Here is an 18,721-nt window from a genome sequence, read left to right as displayed (position 1 = left end):
CTGGGATTATATCATTTAATCCTCACGATGACATAGCTAGATCTCTTCTTTTCAGATGATGAAGTGTAGGTGAGGTAACTTACCTGAGGTTACACAGCTAGTGAAGCTGGGATAGAAACTCACTTAATCCACTTCCAAAGAGTGTGCTGTGCTGCACAGTGAGATGTGAGAAAATGCCTTTTCCAGAGCCTTCTGCCCAGGACCTGGCACAGAGTGAAAGCTTCATAGATGCTGACAGTCTGTGTATGAATAAGTTAACTTGAGGCTTCTCTTCTTTTTTTTTTGAGATGGAGTCTTGCTCTGTTGCCCAGGCTGGAGTGCAGTGGTGCAATCTCGGCTCATTGCAGCCTCCGCCTCAAGCAGTTCTCTACCTCAGCCTCCCAAGTAGCTGGGATTACAGGTACACGCCACCATGCCTGACTACTTTTTGTATTTTTAGTAAAGATGAGGTTTCACCATGTTGGTCAGGCTGGTCTTGAACTCCTGATCTGGTGATCCACCTGCCTCAGCCTCCCAAAGTGCTGAGATTACAGGCATGAGCCACCGCGCCCAGCTGGTAACATGAGGTTTCTCTATAGTTCCATCTTAGAGCATAGAAATTAACGATGGGACTTTCACACCCTGCCTTTTGCTTTGCAATAGTGTTTGATGGGGAAGGGTTCATCCCTCCACCCTCCAGCATTATGCCAAACTGAGGTAAGCTTGCTCCCCAGTGGCGTGGCATGTGACATACACATGTGTGGGTACACACTTGAAATAGAGGGTAATGATTCTGTACTTAAGCCAATCAGATTTGACCATGAGTGGTCTCTGAATCATTTTAATCTGAAATAGATATTCTTAGTGAAGCACCAAAAATAAACATTAAAGCAAATCATTAGAACTTTGATAAGATGCCTAATTGTAGTTTATTTATTTTAACTCTTTTTTATAGAGAAAAAGCCTTGCTTTGTCACCCAGGCTGGAATGCAGTGGTGCAGTTATGGCTCACTGTAGCCTCGAACTCCTGGGCTCAAGTGATCCTCCTGCCTCGGCCTTCTGAGTAGATGGGACTACAGGCGCACATCACCACACCCAGCTAATTAAAAAAAATGTCTTTTTATAGAGACAGGGTCTTGCTATGTTGCCGAAGCTGATCTTGACTCCTGGGCTCAAGCAGCCCTCCCACCTTGGCCTCCCAGAACTCTGGGATTACAGGCATAAGCCACTATGCCCGGCCTGTAGTTTAATTTAAAAGTTGACTCTGATAGTATGCTCACAGCCCATCCTAACATGATCCTATATTAAAGGATTAGAGTTGCCAGTCTTGGAGCTAAAAATGTTTAAAGCCTAGACTTCTTTATTTTTTTATATCTTACTGCAATAGTACTACAGTTACCTTATCTGTGAAAAGAATTGCTTCATTATCTCTCCGCTGAAACAAAATAAGTAAACATTTTATATACAGCAGTGATTTTTATAAAGCCTCAAATATTTTCAGGCAGCCTTATGAGTCATTCATTTATATGAAATATAAAATTTTATTTTATTTTCATTTATTTATTTATTTAATTTTTGAGATGGAGTTTTGTTCTTGTTGCCCAGGCTGGAGTGCAATGGCATGATCTCAGCTCACTGCAACCTCTGCCTCCTGGGTTCAAGTGATTCTCCTGCCTCAGCCTCCCAAGTAGCTGGGATTATAGGCATGTGCCACCATGCCCAGCTAATTTTTTGTGTTTTTAGTAGAGATGGGGTTTCTTCATGTTGGTCATGCTGGTCTTGAACTCCTGACCTCAGATAATCTGCCCACCTCGGCCTCCCAAACTGCTGGGATTACAGGCATGAGCCACCATGCCCAGTCAAGAGTGGGTCTTTTAAAAAATATTTTTGTAAGCTATTGAAGGTCTTTATATATTAATTATTCTATTCAATTAGCATGCATATTTCTGTTATTTATTTTAAGTAAATGCTTTCTCTTAACTTTTCATTTCTTCATTTACTCTGTTTATCAGATTTTCCTATAGATGGTGATAGAAGGAAAGGTAAAAAACGAAGTAAATATTAATCACTCTCGTGGTCAATGCAAATCCTTAGAAAAACACTGTTCTGTAAGAGATGTTTCTTCCAGTCCTCCCAGTTCAAGCGATTCTCCTGCCTCAGCCTCCTGAGTAGCTGGGACTATAGGTGTGTGCCACCGCACCCAGCTAATTTTTGTATTTTTTGTAGAGATGGGGTTTCACCATGTTGGCCAGGATGGTCTCAATCTCTTGACCTCATGATCTGCCCACCTGGGCCTCCCAAAGTGCTGGGATTACAGGTGTGAGTTACCATGCCTGGCCTCTCCCCTTCAGGTTTTGAGAAGGAAAATCAATGTCTTCCTCCCTCCCCATGTAATCTTTTTCCAAACTTCCTAATATTTCCTTATCCCCTGCTTTGAAACTAACAACAAGGACTTGGAGGAGTGACTTCTGTTATACACAGCACTCTTTAAGATCACCTTAGAAGCACGGGATCCCATTTTAAGCACTCTGTGTACATTAACTCATTAATCCTCCCAGGGCTGTCTTCCAGGAGCTACTATTATGATCTGCATCTTACAGAAGTTCTATATCTTACTAAAAGTTACATCATAATGGCATCAATTAAATCCATAACTAGAGGCAAACTTCTTTCCTTTAGCACAGATTTTCTACAAGAAATTAAAAGCCGGCTGGGCGAGGTGGCTCACGCCTGTAATCCCAACATACTGGGAGGTGGAGGCGGGCAGATCACAAGGTCAGGCATTTGAGACCAGCCTGACCAACATGGTGAAACCCCATCTCTACTAAAAATACAAAAATTAGCCAGGCATGGTGGTGCATGCCTGTAGTATCAGCTACTTGGGAGGCTGAGGCAGAAGAATTGCTTGAACCTGGGAGGCAGACGTTGCAGTAAGCCGAGATCGTGCCACTGCAGTCCAGCCTGGGCGACAGAGCAAGACTCTGCCTCAAAAAAAAAAAAAGAGTAGGGCCGGGCACGGTGGCTCACGCCTGTAATCCCAGCATTTTGGGAGGCTGAGGCGGGTGGATCACTAGGTTAGGAGATCAAAAGCATCCTGACTAACACAGTGAAACCCTATCTCTACTAAAAATACAAAAAATTAGCCAGACATGGTGACACACACCTGTAATCTCAGCTACTTGGGAGGCAAAGGCAGGAGAATCACTTGAATCTGGGAGGCAGAGGTTTCAGTGAGCTGAGATCGTACCATTGCACTCCAGCCTGGGCGAGAAGAGTGAGACTCCATCTCAAAAAAAAAAAGAATAGGATGAAAGGACCTGTCAAACCATGGAGTGGGGATTTCTTGGCCTCCCTGCCTCCACCAAACTACACCGTAGCCAGGCATCTGTTTTACTGAGGGCATCCACACTTAATACCTTGTTCACCCCAGGCTGAAGTTAGCAGCTCAGCAGGACCATGTGCTCACAGAATTCTGTCCTACCTCCCAGTTTTACAGTGGAAATCTAAGAAAAACTGTGCAAACCATGCCAGTAAATATGGTGTAGCTAGGGCTAGGGGTACAAAATGGTCAGATTCATTTCAGTATTAACACTTTGAGTTTAATCCAAGAATAGCAGCTACAACACAGTGTAAAAAGATATTTAAATCCCAAATGTAAAAAGCAAACATCCCTCCTCAGATACATCTCTACCTATGATACTTTAGTTCTCAATTCAAGGAGGGACTAAAGAAAGCATCAAAAGTTCTCTGTAAAATGATCTGCTTTCTCCTTTGAAATGCTGAAGCAATTTTAGCTCATAAATTGTTCAGATAAATGTTTAAGAAACTTTAAATTTTTCACAAATTTTTAAATGGTCAAATGTATGAATGAAACAACCTTGTGATTAAATGCTACCATTTAAGGGATTTGTGTTCTCATCTGTGATTTTCCCAATAAAAAATGAAGTATCAGCCAGGTGCAGTGGCTCACGCCTGTAATACCAGCACTTTGGGAGGCCAAGGTGGGTGGATCACAAGGTCAGGAGTTCAAAACCAGCCTGGCCAACATGGCAAAACCCCATCTCTACTAAAAATACAAAAACTAGCTGGGCGTGGTAGCAGGTGCCTATAATCTCAGCTACTCAGGAGGCTGAGGCAGGAGAATCACTTGAACCCAGGAGGCAGAAGTTACAGTGAGCCAAGATCACTCCATTGCACGCCAGCCTGGGCAACAAGTGAAATTCCATCTCAGAAAACAACAACAACAAAAAATAGAAAAGAAGTATCTTTATTCTAAAAACTACATTTTAATTTTTAAAAAGAAATCTATAGGACCCCATGTGTGTTGCTCCATGAAGCCACAGTTTTATAGATTCACAATTTCAGATGTATTTTTCTGTAGTGATGCTGTGTAAATATTCTTTAGATGTAACCACAGTGTCGTGTTACAAAGTCACTAACATTGTGGGTGTTGCCCATTGAATTTGAGTCAAGAATTTTTCTTGTTCTTCTTACCTGGCGTTGCCTATCTAAAAGGAAAATATTGAAAACAGCAGTAGTGTCAGCACTACAAACCAGAAATATTGGCTCTTCAGCTACTGAAATTTTTTTTTTTTTTTTGAGACGGAGTTTCGCTCTTGTTACCCAGGCTGGAGTGCAATAGCGCCATCTCGGCTCACTGCAACCTCCGCCTCCTGGGTTCAGGCAATTCTCCTGCCTCAGACTCCTGAGTAGCTGGGATTACAGGCACGCACCACCATGCCCAGCTAATTTTTTGTATTTTTAGTAGACACGGGGTTTCACTATGTTAGCCAGGCTGGTCTCAAACTCCTGACTTCAGGTGATCCACCCGCCTTGGCCTCCTAAAGTGCTGGGATCACAAGGCATAAGGCACTGTGACTGGCCAGCTACTGGAAATTCTAATTGATGTCAATATAATACTGCTATATTATATATATATATATATATATCAAATACTATAATTTTTGGTTTTAACATTTAAAAAGCCTCAGAGAGTACTGAGTTAATCTTTTAAACATAAATTCACATTTCCCCCATCAAATGAGAGGATGATTTTTTTTATTTTGAGTTTGATAAGCAAATGAGTAAAATTCTAATTTCTGAATCTGATTTCTTTCAGAATATACCTGGAACACAAAAACTGGTCGAGGGCAGTTTTCAGGACGTACTTACAATACTACAAAAAACCTAAATATTGTGAACCGTGCACAGCCCATTCCCTCAGTGCACGGGAGGACAGACTGGGTGGCCAAGTATGGAGGCCACCGGTAGGAGTCTGTGGTTGAAACCCACAGCATTGCTCCACAGAGTACATGCAAGTTCCTTGACCATGGGAAATGGCTACAAATGTCTATTTCTGCTACTGAGCTCTGGAAGAAATATGCAAAAGTGGGTACTTGGAAGAGCAAAAGTCATCTCCTGTTTTAGTTCTTTCCATGAAATCCATTTTCTTAGCATCATTGCCCAGTGTTTATATACGAGTAGGATGTTACAAAGTATTGAATAAACTATTTGCCAAAGTATGAAGTATTCAATCTACAATTTAATAAACAGTAAATCCAATAAGAATCTTTAAAAAAAAGGAACTTCCAGAAAATGTTTAGAGCGTTTTAGTTTTCATTTGTTGTATGTGACCAAATGATTTATTATTTCATCACTTTGCAGTGATTGGCTCTTTTGTTTTTGCACAGCAGTTGGGCCAACCTCTGCTGCCTGTCAGCTGTGATTCTTATTTGGCTAAGGCTCTGCACTGCCATTTTGTCAATGGCAGAAAGACTGCAGTTATTAGTTTTTCTACTTTGAAGCTATGGGAGCAATGGTAATTTCAATATTGAGCAGGATGTCTTTTTTTTTTTTTTTTTGGAGGCAGAGTTTCACTCTTGTTGCCCAGGCTGGAGTGCAATGACATGATCTTGGCTCATTGCAACCTCTACCCCCTGGGTTCAAGCGATCCTCCTGCCTCAGCCTCCCTAGTAGCTGGGACTAGAGGCCTGCACCACCATGACTGGCTAATTTTTGTATTATTAGTAGAGACAGGGTTTCACCATGCTGGCCAGGCTGGTCTTGAACTGCTGACCTCAGAAGATTCACCCGCCTCAGCCTCCCCACATGTGGGGATTACAAGTGTGAGTCATTGTTCCTGGCTCTTTTTTTAGAAATAAATTTATCTTTAACATCAAAGTTATGCCACCTGATTTTAGTAGATATCTATGTTTTGATCTTGACCAGTACAACTCCCATGAATTCAAGGTGACTGTCAAACCCAATGGCTTGATGACTTCCATATTAACCAAGTCAGGGTTCTCTTGGCTTGACATCATTAAGAAAGTTCTTGAAACTATGTTTGATGCTGGTTCATTGGACTTTCCAAACTGCTTTGTTGCTGTGTCCCTACCAGGCGCAAAGATGAAGCTTGCCAGCTGGTTCCCCCAAGCCAACTCATGCTGCTGACCACTGACTCAGCTCTGACCTTCACATTTGCTCTAAAGCAAGTGCGTTCAGCTGCTGGGGCAGTGATTTCACATAGTACATATATTATTTTCTTAGTTTATTTCCAAACTGGTATTTTAAATAGACACTTTGAACTTTGCACTACTCTGTTTAAACTTGCCACTTTCTGGACTGGATAGTACTGTATATTCTGTTTAAAGAATAGTATATCATCAACTGCTGAGATTTTTATGTATTTTGTGACTTTGTAACAACTGCTATTGTAATAGGTATCACCTTGTGGGCATTATCCAAAGGCATACTATAAAATATTAATGTTATTTTTGTATAGAAGATTCAGCTGTTCAGATGTAAGATGTTGAAAAATGTTAAAATCTAAAGAGTAATTTATCCTAGTGGTAATGGTTATACATATTTGTACAGTTTAAATTAATATCTCAAAGCTGTGCCGTCTTTTGTATTACTGGGAAACTTTTAAACTCTATTCAGATATTAAAATAAATCTGGTTAACTAGTGTGTTTTCATTATGTTTTTAAATCTTATATTCTGAATACTATTTGTTGTTGTTGTCTTAATTAGTAGACTTTTTAAAAAGCCGTTTTAGGGCCAGGCGCAGTGGCTCATGCCTGTAATCCCAGCACTTTGGGAGGCCAAGGCAGGCAGATCACTTGAGGCCAGGAGTTCAAGACCAGCCTGACCAACATGGCGAAACCCCATCTCTACTAAAAATACACAAAAATTAGCTGGGTGTGGTGGTTGGCACCTGTAATCCCAGCTACTCGGAAGGCTGGGGCAGGAGAATTGCTTGAACCCAGGAGGCAGAGGTTGGAGTGAGCTGAGATCATGCCACTGCACTCTAGCCTGGCCACAGACCAAGACTCCATCTCAAAAAGAAAAAAAAGCAGTTTTAGGTTTATGAAAATATTAATCAGAAAGTAGAGTTCCCATATGCCCCTTTATCTCCCCCTCCCGAATTTTCCCTATTATCAAAATCTTGCATTCATGTAGATCATTCATTACAACTGATAAGCCAGTATTGATACATTGTTATTAACTAAAGTTCACGGTTTATATTAGGATTCACTCTTTGTGTTGTACACTATGGGTTTTGAAAAAATACATAAGGACATGTATACACCATTATAGTATCATAAGAATCCTTTCACTCCCTCAAAATCCTGTCCTCTCCCTATTCATCCTTCCCTATCTTGCCCTGAACCTCTGGCCACCACTGACCTCATTACTGTCTCCATAGTTCTTCTTTTTCCAGAATCACCTGGGGTCAGCAGTTCGAGACCAGCCCAGCCAACATGGTGAAACCCCATCTCTACTAATACAAAAACATTAGGGGGGTGTGGTGGTGCATGCCTGTAAACCTAGCTACTCAGGAGACTGAGACAGGAGAATCACTTGAACCCGGGAGGCGGAAGTTGCAGTGAGCAAAGATCACGCTATTACACTACAGCCTGGGCAATGAGCAAAACTCCATCTGCAAAAATAAAAAAAATAAAATAAATTGCCAAACTGTCCTCCAAAGTATCTGTACCATTTTGTATTTCCTGCAGCAATGAATGAGACATCCTGCTGCTCCACATCCACACCAGTGTTTGGTGGCATCAGTGTTTTGGATTTGGTCATTATTTAGGTGTGTAGTGGCATCTCACTGCTATTATATGCACACTCTAATGACATGATGTTGAGCACCTTTTCATCTGCATTGCCATCTGTCTGTCTTCTTTGGTGAGGTATCTGTTCAGCTCTTTTGCCCACCTTTAAATTGGGTTATTTTCTGACTATTGAGTTTTTTTTTCTTTCTCTCTTTTTGAGACAGAGCCTCACTCTGTTGCCAGGTGCCAGGCTGGAGTACAGTGGTGCGATCTCGAGGTGCAAACTCCGCCTCCTGGGTTCAAGCAATTCTCCTGCCTCAGCCTCCCGAGTAGCTGAGACTACAGGCGCACACCACCATGCCCAGCTAATTTTGTATTTTAGTGGAGACGGGGTTTCACTCTGTTGGCCAGGATGGTCTCGAGCTCTTGACCTCGTGATCCACCCACCTCGGCCTCCCAAAGTGCTGGGATTAATATCAAAGGCCTCAGGTGATCCTCCCAAAGTGCTGGGATTACAGGCATGAGACACCACTCCCGGCTATCAGAGGCATTAAACAAGACAGTTCTATCAGTAGGGGAATGGTAAACTAAATAGTAAAGATCAGCACAACTTAAAGCCATTAAAAAGAATTAGATCTCTAAGAAAAGGGTTGAACCCAGTTGTGCTACAGTTTCATGCCATTGAGGCACTGTATGTATTGCTCCCTCTACCTGAGACATTTGTCCCTGTCCTTGTCTATGAATTCCTCATAGGCAACTGACAAAAGTTCATGTCAACTGACTCAGGAATCAACTGACAAGACTCAGTTTAACTATTGGTTCCTTTGTGCAGCCTCCCTTGACTCTCTAAACAGAAATGCCCACTCCCCTCCTTGGTGCCCTGACAGTAATATGGATCCACCTTCATTACACTTATTTCTATTATTGCCTTTGTTTAGATGTCTGCCTCTTCCACTAGACTCCAGAAAGGCAAGCACCATGGCTTGTTCCTTGCACTGCTAGGACCCAGCACAACCCTTAGGACAGTAAATACTCAGGGATCTTTGCAGAGAAGCGAGGACGAGGGGACGTGGCAAGGGCCATGAAGACCTCCTGCCTCTATCGGTGGGCAGCCTTAGAATTTTCTAGGCTGATGGCTGGGAACCAAATAGTCACACAGGAATCTACCTGGCACCTAAACTAATTTCCACCTTCAGGGAACCTTGTCATTCAGGATCCAGGTCCTCCTCTAGGACCGAAGGTGGCAAAATGTGTGACCTTTGGAAACATTCCATGATACATAAAGAAAGGGCCAAAGTCACGATTAAAAATCTTAGCTGTGGACGTCTGGGAGGATGGTAGGTTTGGATGGTCTATGGCCTTCTGATGCCTCTACCACTGCAACACAAGTGCTCTTAATTGTCCAGTGTCCTATAAAAAAGGATGGAAAACTAGAACACTTTCAAGGGGCTTATGCAAATACATAAAGTGCCTTAATTATACTCTAAACTCAACCAATATCAGTTAGGGTAGATAAATAGCAAATATTCTTACCTTTTTAAAGAAGGAATGAAAACTAAAGCAAGGGGTACCAGCTTGAGTTAATTCCTCATGCTGAAACAAAAATAAAGTGAACCACAAATACACCAGTATTCAGTTAATGTCCAATGTGGAGACCAAACTACTAGGTGATTCAAGCTCTAGGTGGGTCTTCTAATTAACAACAACCAAAAAAAACAATGGCCTTTTTTTTTTTTTTTTGCTACACAGTCCTAATCTTAGAAATCCTCAGTGGCCAGGTATGGTGGCTCATGCTTATTATCCCAGCACTCTGGGAGGCCAAGGAGAGAGGATCGCTTGAGGGAAGGGGTTACCAGTCTGGACAACACAGCAGGACGCTATCTCTACAAAAAAATAAAACAAATAAGCCAGGCATGCTGACAAGCGACAGTAGTACCAGCTACTCAGGAGGCTGAGGTGGGATGACTGAACCCAAGAGTTCGAGGCCACAGTGAGATATGATTGCACCACTACCCTCTAGCCTAGGCGACAGAGAAAGACACTGTCTCTTAAAAAAAAAAAATCCTCAGAGATCATTTTTGAAAGAAACTTCAATGCAATGTACAATCAAGTATCTTTCCTTGGTCCTTAAATTACTCAAAATAGGTAATTCCTAAATATTAACAAAATACTTTCATGTTTCTTTATCTTGCTAGCAACATCTCATTCTATGAATTAGACAGCTCTGGCAATGAAGACACCATAAGAAATATTACTTATAGTAAACTATATTTTCATTGATATTTCATTTAACATAATTTCAAAGTCAGTCTATGCTTTAAGACGAGCAAAAGAACAGATATTCTAAATCTCATAAGAGAGTTTTTCACACTGTTCCTCTGAGCAGGGAATGGGGTTTCAGGGTTCTCAATGACAACACCTAACATTTTACCATGGAGATTTACCTGTAGATACAGAAAGCAATAACATCAATATACGAGAATCGATCTCTATGAGGGTCTCAATAAGCTTGTGGTACATACTCACCACCTCTGTAGGGTTGTAATGATAACGACTGATTTTCCACTCCTCTGCCAAATTTGGTGTCTTTTTTTTTTTAGGCAAAATGTCAGAAATGCAAAAAATCTGCCCTTATTTCTCTTAATACATTGAAAATAGTGGAAGACTGAGATTTGAATTCTTCATGAGTCCAGCTTGGAGCATGACTTCTACTCATCGTATGCCATCAACATACGAACTCCAACTTTGGCAACCATCAGCAAACTGTTCAAAAGAAACAGACAGAAAATGTCAGGTAAAGGACAGAACAGGCAACTATGTTTTTAAGGAACTAAACTCTGCAGGTTCGTCACAACTGCGTGGGGGAGGAGGTACTAAGGCAAGAGTGGTCACAGGTAAAATTTCCATCCCTGGAAGAACCAGAGAAAAGCATGCCAAGGAACAGTATCACTCTGAGGTCTTAAAATAGCACACATGAGCTGGATCCTAATGCAACTGCCAATAATTTGAAGAAACGGAGGCAAGAGAGAGCAAGGCCTCCCCGCCACACAGAGCTAATTAATGGTAGAACCTGAAGCCTCTCAGTTTACTGCTCTTGATCTAGCTCCACACTGACTCTTTTGCTTCAAGTATAAAACATTATACTGGCAACATCATGATCATGATCAAAGTAGAGGGATGTAATCTTTCTCCAAAAGAGGCTTTTTAAAATTCCCCTGCCATCAGGATGTCTTTATCATACTTAACAACTGAATTTTTTTTTTTTTTTAGATGGAGTCTCACTCTGTTGCCCAGGCTGGAGTGCAGTGGCACGATTTCAGCTCACTGCAACCTCCGCCTCCCCAGTTCAAGTTACTCTCCTTCCTCAGCCTCCTGAGTAGCTGGGATTACAGGCATGCACCACCACACCCAGCTAATTTTTGTATTTTTCACAGAGATCGGGTTTCACCTTGTTGGCCAGGCTGGTCTCGAAGTCCTGACTTCAAGTGATCCACCCACCTTGGCCTCCCAAAGTGCTGGGATTACAGGTGTAAGTCATATGCCTGGCCTACAACTTAATTTTTTTAAAATCACAATTTGGTTTAGGTTTTATAATCAAAATTAGAAAACAGGATTCAACCAAAATTCCCTTTCAGCAAAATTTTCTATAAAAGTCACCTATACATCTAAGAAATATGGGACCCCCACACATCCACCTCAAGTCACAAAAAAGGCTGCAGTCATGGCTTTGCACTAAAACTTCGGCCACCATAAGGAGGAGCTAGGATGGACCAGAGAACAAATATGAGAACACAGCCATTTCCACAGTGAATGGATATACTCATGCCATTTTGACATTAAACCAACTATTGCTTTTGAAGCATTTTCTACTAGTGTATAAATCAAATGTCAGTTGATGCATGGTATCAGATAACCTAAAACAAGTAAAGTTTTGAATGCAAAAAGTATCCTGGGCAATATCCCTGAACTCTACATGGTAAAGAAGAGTAATAGAAGGGAAAGTACCTGGCACCTGCGATTAAACCTACAGGCATGACTTTTCCATAGTAGTAGGATCTCAATGCCATAACACCAGCAAAGGTACCAGATGTAGCGGCTGAAAAAGATATAAAGAAGGGTGAAAACTCATTACATCTTCTACGCAGGGGAATCAGAAGTGGGCCAAGCCCCACTTATCTCTCAACGCTCATGCCTCATCCTATGCTCATTCCTCCTGCCCCAGGTAGGGGGAAACTACTGGCTGCCCACATCCTATGGATCCGATTACCAATATTGGTCAAATAGGGCCCTTCAAAGCCTGGGCCCTGCCTGCCCTTCCGGCCTCATCTCTTACTTACCGCTCATCTTCTGCAAAACCCACACTTCAGCCATCAATGTGTTAGTTTACTCCAAAATTTTGCTGCTGTTTTTCATGCCATGCAGACACTATTTCCTCTACCCTGCACACAATTCCCACTGGCCATCTGTCAAAGCACCTACTACATGTCAAGCACTGTATTAGGTACTGGAGAATACAAAGATAATCGAAACTGTCTTTGCCCTTTTACAATGCTTCAGGTCTGATGGGACAGACTTTAAAGAAACACACAAAGAAAAAGAAGGTACAATTTGTGCTTCAGGTATAATTGATGCTACACAAAAAAGCATAACAGGTGGATCAACCTACTCAGGGAGATCATGCAAGGCTTAGCCAAGGAAGGGAAGATTGGCAGAGATCTAAATTTACATCAGGAGTTAATGAGCTGAAGGATGGGAAGGCCCATTCCAAGCAGAGGGGACAGTATGTATATGCATGCAGAGGCCCTGGAATGAGGGAGCACAGCACATTCACCCTAAAAGGCTAGTGTGGCACAGAAGTCAAGATGCAGCTTGTGAGGAGGAGGTGCCTGACGACATGGAACCTGAAGGCCATGCTAGGGATTGGGTTTTCATTCTAAGAGCAATGAGAAGTTATTAAAGAATACTAAGCAGAGGGACACATGAACAGAATTGCATTTTTTTTTTTTTTGAGACAGAGTCTCCTCACTCTACCGCACAGGCTGGAGTGCAGTGACATGATCTTGGCTCACTACAACCTCTACCTCCTGGGATCAAGCAATTCTCTTCTCAGTCTCCTGAGTAGCTGGGACTACAGGCACCCACCACTATACCCAGCTAATTTCTTTTTCCCCTTTTTTTTTTTTTTTTACAAGTTTAATGTAAATTATACCGGGTAAATACATTCATGAAGTGTGGAAATCTTTCCATATTCTGTACATAAATGATAAACAGAAACCAGCAAATTCCCACCACCCTACCCCTATTTTAAAACTTTCCAAGGACTTGGTAGAAGCAGTCTACCATACATACTCTGTCGTAAGTATGACGAACTCGCCCCATCCCACCAAACCAGGGCCTTTTGGAAAAGACTAATCAGGATACACAGCTGCCCTAAGAACATACAAAAACAGACATACCAAGGAAAAGCCAAACATTCTTCGGATCCTGAGACAGCTGGTAAGAACCCAGGCCAGCTAGGCTGCCAAAGAACAGCCCCACAACCAAGGATGGCACTCTGCCTAGACGGAAGCAAATGCAGTATTCATTTTAAAATGAGGCACTTACTTCACTAACAGAATCCACCAGACACCCCTCCCTACAAAGAAAAGACAGCAAAGAGAACTCTCAGCTCATAACCAAGGTGGACACAAGCAGGAGGATGTTTCGGGAACTTTTCTATCTTATCAGAGAAGCCAGCGTCTTCCCACCCCATCTTTCTCCCCGCTAATAGGCAGGGCACTTCCATCTAAGGAAAGGAAAGAAGGCCATCTTCCCTCCTTACATGGAACTGTGGCTAGGCCTTCTTTCTAGTCAGGCCTGATCAACCATGATCAGGCAGGTTGTACAGGCAGGACCTCCCGCAAATCACACAAGGAGAGGGGGAAACTGAGTCAGTCGGTTAAAAAAAATAAAAAGCCTTGAGAATAAGAATTCTGGTGCAGGGGTTGGGGTGGGAACGTAGGCAAAGACAAGGGGGCGGAAACAAGCACAGTCACTGACACAGCCCTGCCTGGCCTAATGAGGAGACTTCAAAACACAAGTCTGTGAAGACCAGAGGTTTCCTCCTACTTGAGGCCAGAGATGGCACTTGGGGGCCATGGCTGACACATGGCAATCAACAGTAACAATCTATAATCACCCCTGCCTATCTTTAGATAAAGAGGCAAAAACAAGGAATTCCACAAGAAGGCTGGCTTGGCTTTGCCAGATAAGCAAAAGGCAAATGCAGGAGCTCCAAGACTGACAAGGAAGCCTGCACCCCAGCCTGGGGACCTACAGCAAACCCGACTCAAAGGAGATGGCTCTTCAGACAAGTGCCTGTTTGCAACAACAACAAAAAAGCAAAAAAAAAAAAGGACATGGCTCTTCAGGGACCCTGGGCACTCACTTTTCACTCGAACAATGTGAAGATGTTAAGAGGCTAAGTAACGACAAAACCATACCTGTTTTTACGTAGCCAAAGATCCCGCCAGAAGCAACCAGTGCTGTGTAGCCATAGCCCAACCAATGCAAAGGCACTCTGAAAACACAAGGGTGAGAAGTCAGTGCCAACTAGGCTTTAGAAACAAACCATACTGTCATAGGATGGGACTAAAAGGTAATCATTCCTGCCAGGTGTGGTGGCTCACGCCTGTAATCCCAGCACTTTGAGAAGCCAAGGCGGGTGGATCATGAGGTCAGGAGATAGAGATCATCCTGGCCAACATGGTGAAACCCCATCTCTACTAAAAATACAAAAATTAGTTGGGTGTGGTGGCACACACCTGTAGTCCCAGTTACTCAGGAGGCTGAGGCAGGAGAATCACTTGAACCTGGGAGGTGGAGGTTGCAGTAAGCTGAGATTGTGCCACTGCACTCCAGTGTGTTAACAGAGCGAGACTCCATCTCATAAAAAAAAAGAAAAGGTAATCATTCCTGACATGTCTTATCACTGAAAATAAGGCCTACAGAGGTTGAATGACTTTCTGAAAGCCACACAACTCAGCAAAACCAGAGCTGGGACTCAAACCCAAGTCTCTGGCACACAGGTCCAGTGATCCTCCCATCGCCCATGCTGTCCCAGGCAGTCTACTTTTAGGGCTTTCAGCTGAGGAAAGGAACTCTGGTTTCCAGAAGCTCCTGGCTACTCCATTGCCATTTACTGTCCACTCACATTGGGGTGAAGCCCTTCTCCATTCTTCTCTTCTCTGTCCAGACAGGAGACTACCTCAGGCCTGCACCTGCAGGAAACAGGCTGGATCAGAGGTGGTTAAAAGCACAGCTCTCCAGCAGTCAGAAAGAAGTGTGTCCAACCTGCAAGCTACGCAACTTAAGTCTCAGCATCCTTCACTGTACCATGGGGATAACACTGCTACCAATTTCCTGGGGCTGTTGTGAGCATTCGGGGTGGGGGGGTCACAGGTAAAGGTGCTTAGCACATAGTAAACGCCGACCATTGTCATCAAAACCTCAGCTCTAATCACAGCAAACTGAGCAGGACCCACTGACCAGCTCTATAATCAGGTAATGTGTTAGCCATTTCATCAGCTAACCATACTACCACTAATTCGGAAAGCAAGTACTCCCGTGCCCTTAATCCAACTACTTTAACGTCTCTTTTTGGGGGAGGTATGGGTGTTGCTTTTCGTCCCTGTCAAAACACCCAATTTCAATACTCAACTTTTTTAGAAACTTCTGCATCCAACTCAAAGGTTTTTTTTGGGGGGGGGGAGCGGAATGGAGTCTCGCTCTATCGCCCAGGCTTGAGTGCAGTGACACGGTCTCAGCTCACTGCAACCATCGCTTCCCTGGTTCAAGCGATTCTCCTGCCTCAGCCTCCCGAGTAGCTGGGATTAGAGGAATGCGCCACCACACCCGGCTAATTTTTGTATTTTAGTAGAGACGGGTTTCACCATCTAGGCTGGTCTTCAACTCTTCACCTCGTTACGCCCTCCTCGGCCTCCCAAAGTGCTCAGATTACAGGTGTGAGCCACAGCGCATTAGGAGGACGGATAAAATATAGGGTGGATAAAGGGAGGATAAAATATAAGGAAACCCTAGTCATATTCACATCTGACACTGCACTCTTGGAAAAACAGCTCTTATTTTCTTACAGAAAACTATCTTGTATCTAGTGAGCATAACAAGATGGAAAGCAATACACACCCCGTTTATTTTGTTTAAAGAATCAGGCCGGGCAAGGCAGAGGTGGGAGCCTGGTTTGAGCTCTGGAGGCAGAGGCTGCAATGAGACATATTCAGGCTACTGCGCTCCAACCTGGGCGACAGAGCGAGACCCTCCCTCAAAAAATAAATAAATAAATAAATTTCCATAAAACGAGGAAGGGCAGGGGGCTTGGGATCTTGCCCACAGTTCTAAACTGGAGGCGGCAATGAGTTAACGAGGCTTTTAAAGAGATGGAGCAACAAAACCTCCAGGAAACGAGGCAACACTATGCTACATGGGTGAGCCTTTGCCTCAGGAGCTCAGGGGCTCCGCGCGTCCACAACCACTTTTAAGACAAGCAGAAAATACCCAACGAGAAAAGCACCGACCACACTGACTAAAGGCCCGGCTGAATCGGGGGGACGAAAAGGAGACGGCCGTGAAACTCCTAAATAATCTCTAAAAGCTAAAAGTGGCAGAAAATAATAAGACTATTCCCCAAGGGTCCGCACCGATCTTCCGAAGGCACGCACGGTCCACACGGGCACAGAAGCCGCGGGAAAACGCAGCCAAGTCTCGCCGGAAACGCGGCAGCGTGCGCTCTGCCTCCCGGGGCCGCGACAGGGCGGGGAGAGGGGCGGGGCGTTGTGGCGCGTGCGCAGTGAACCGGGAGAGGGACGGGCAGGAATAGGGACCGCGGCGGCTGAGCTAGAGCTACCGAGTAGCAGCAGCAAGCGCCTTGTATCCCGGGGGCGGGGTGTAGGGCGGGGCATGGCGGCGCGCCAGGAAGTCTCGGGAACGGGGCGGGGAATCTCCGTGCTTCCTCGGTTTTCAGGCTCAGCGCCCGCAGGGCCGACCGGCACCAGTCCCAGGTTCTATCCTGAGTGGCCAAAAGCCGGAAACTCGGAGTTGGAATTGGGTCTTGCGCAAGCTGGACCACGTGAGCTGCGCCAGGCAGGGGGTGAAGGCCACCGCTGCGGGAGGAGGGCTTCTGACGCTGGATTCTGAAGAACCCCATTAATAGAGGGACAAGTTACAGGGTATAAACCAGATACTGGCCGTCAGGGAGGATTGTCACTCTAGCCCGATCTCGTTTGTTTACACCACAAAGGGCCTGCCTTCTACCTGCAAGAAAACACGGTGGCTGCAGAATAATGTGGCTCACTGCCAAATATCTGTTTGTTTTAGGGAGTGAGGCTACTTGAGAAGTATCTTAAAGGAGGAGAGAGAGCAAGTTAAATCTGATCTCCACCCAGCTCTGTGGATCCCAAATGTCCACAGCGTGACGTTATCTCCATTTCCACCTCCGAGCCGGTCCTCTTCCGTTTCCTGCACCACCATTCGCTCAGTTGCTCTACACTAAAATTTGCCGTCATCGTTGACTTCTCCCCCTCCTTCATCCCGTGCAAGTATCAATATAGACAAATCTGATCAACAGAATCGTCAGGGAATAAAGCAAATTGCAGCGCATATTCTTAAGGAAAAACTTAAAATTTGCCGCAGCACCTGCCTTGCAGATACCAAAATTGAAGCCCGTGTTTATCATATCTGATTCTAACCAGCCAAAGCTGATGACTAAGAACTTGTGGCAACTGCAATATGCCAGACCTTCACTTTAATTGAAGACTTTTCTGAACAATTAATAAGGAGACTTGTCTTAACCAGCAGAGAATGGCTTTAGGGACTCATTCTTCCCTACGCAGGGGCAAGCGTCAAACCTTAATTAAGATCATCCACGATGACCCTCGCGTCCTTCCCCCACCTTATACGTGAAGAGGTTGAACCTCAGAGAATTAAATTACCTACATTCATGGTCAGTGGTAGAGCTATTATTTAAAGTAAGGTCTAACGTCAAAGCCTACGTCCTTAACTCTACAATATGCTGCCTCTTGTAGTGTCGTTCCTCAACCAGAACACATAGCTCTTCTGTGTAGGTACAGAGGGCAAGCACCATGGCTTGTCCTTTGCAGTGCTAGGACCCAGCACAACCCTTGTGACAGTAAATACTTCGGGATCTTTGCAGAGAAGTGGGGACAAGGGGAGTTGGCAAGAGCTATGAAGACCTCATGCCTCCCATCAGTGGGCAGCCTTAGAATTTTCCAGGCTGATTGCTGGGGACCAAATAGTCTCACAGGCATCAACTTGACACCTAAATTCCCACATTCAGGAGGAGCCAGGTCCTCCTCTAGGACTGAAGGTGGCAAAAATGTATGCCCTTTGGAAAACATTCCATGACACATGAAAAAATGGCCAACATCACTATTCAAAATCTTAGCTGTAGAAGCCTGAGAAGATGGTGGGTTTGGATGGTCTGTGGCCTTCTGATGCCTCTACCACTGCAACACAAGTGCCCTTAATTGTCCAGTGTCCTATAAAAAAGAATAGAAAACTAGGAACAATTTCAAGGGGCTTATGCTAATACATACAATGCCTGAATCATACTCTAAACCAATGCCAGTTAGGGTAGAGCTCAGTAGCTAGTATCCTTTCCTTTTAAAGA

The 18,721-nt window shown here is 43.9% G+C and overlaps 2 protein-coding genes across 8 annotated transcripts in view; one reads left to right on the top strand and one right to left on the bottom strand.

The window, feature by feature from the left end:
- Positions 1-6,940, top strand: part of MAK (male germ cell associated kinase) — a 57,329-nt gene extending 50,389 nt beyond the window's left edge. For all 6 annotated transcript variants that reach the window (XM_012440300.2, XM_021672678.2, XM_012440296.2 and 3 more), the window contains one exon: positions 5,099-6,940. In XM_012440300.2, coding sequence (XP_012295723.2) covers positions 5,099-5,250 — 152 coding nt within the window. In that variant the 3' untranslated portion in view covers positions 5,251-6,940. The remainder of the gene's footprint in view (positions 1-5,098) is intronic.
- A 3,348-nt stretch (positions 6,941-10,288) lies between these two features.
- On the bottom strand, positions 10,289-16,817 carry TMEM14B (transmembrane protein 14B). Of its 2 annotated transcripts, XR_001105373.2 has the most exons (7): positions 16,734-16,817; positions 15,230-15,296; positions 14,520-14,596; positions 13,494-13,595; positions 12,043-12,133; positions 10,564-10,800; positions 10,289-10,481 (listed from the first exon to the last, which is right to left on the bottom strand). XR_001105373.2 is itself a non-coding variant. In XM_012440303.2 (6 exons), exons 2-6 carry the CDS (start codon positions 15,250-15,252, stop codon positions 10,746-10,748), a joined length of 348 nt encoding a protein of 115 aa, XP_012295726.1. In that variant the 5' UTR covers positions 15,253-15,296; positions 16,734-16,817; the 3' UTR covers positions 10,289-10,745. The 2 variants fall into 2 exon arrangements, 1 of the variants encoding a protein (XP_012295726.1); XM_012440303.2 differs by having other exon boundaries at positions 10,289-10,800.
- Between the last annotated feature and the right edge of the window lie 1,904 nt (positions 16,818-18,721).

The sequence above is a fragment of the Aotus nancymaae genome, unplaced genomic scaffold, assembly GCF_030222135.1.
Source record: "Aotus nancymaae isolate 86718 unplaced genomic scaffold, 86718_ANA_hifiasm-v0.15.2.pri h1tg000051l, whole genome shotgun sequence".
Taxonomy (NCBI): Eukaryota; Metazoa; Chordata; class Mammalia; order Primates; family Aotidae; genus Aotus; species Aotus nancymaae.
This window is presented reverse-complemented; position numbering and strand designations above follow the sequence as displayed.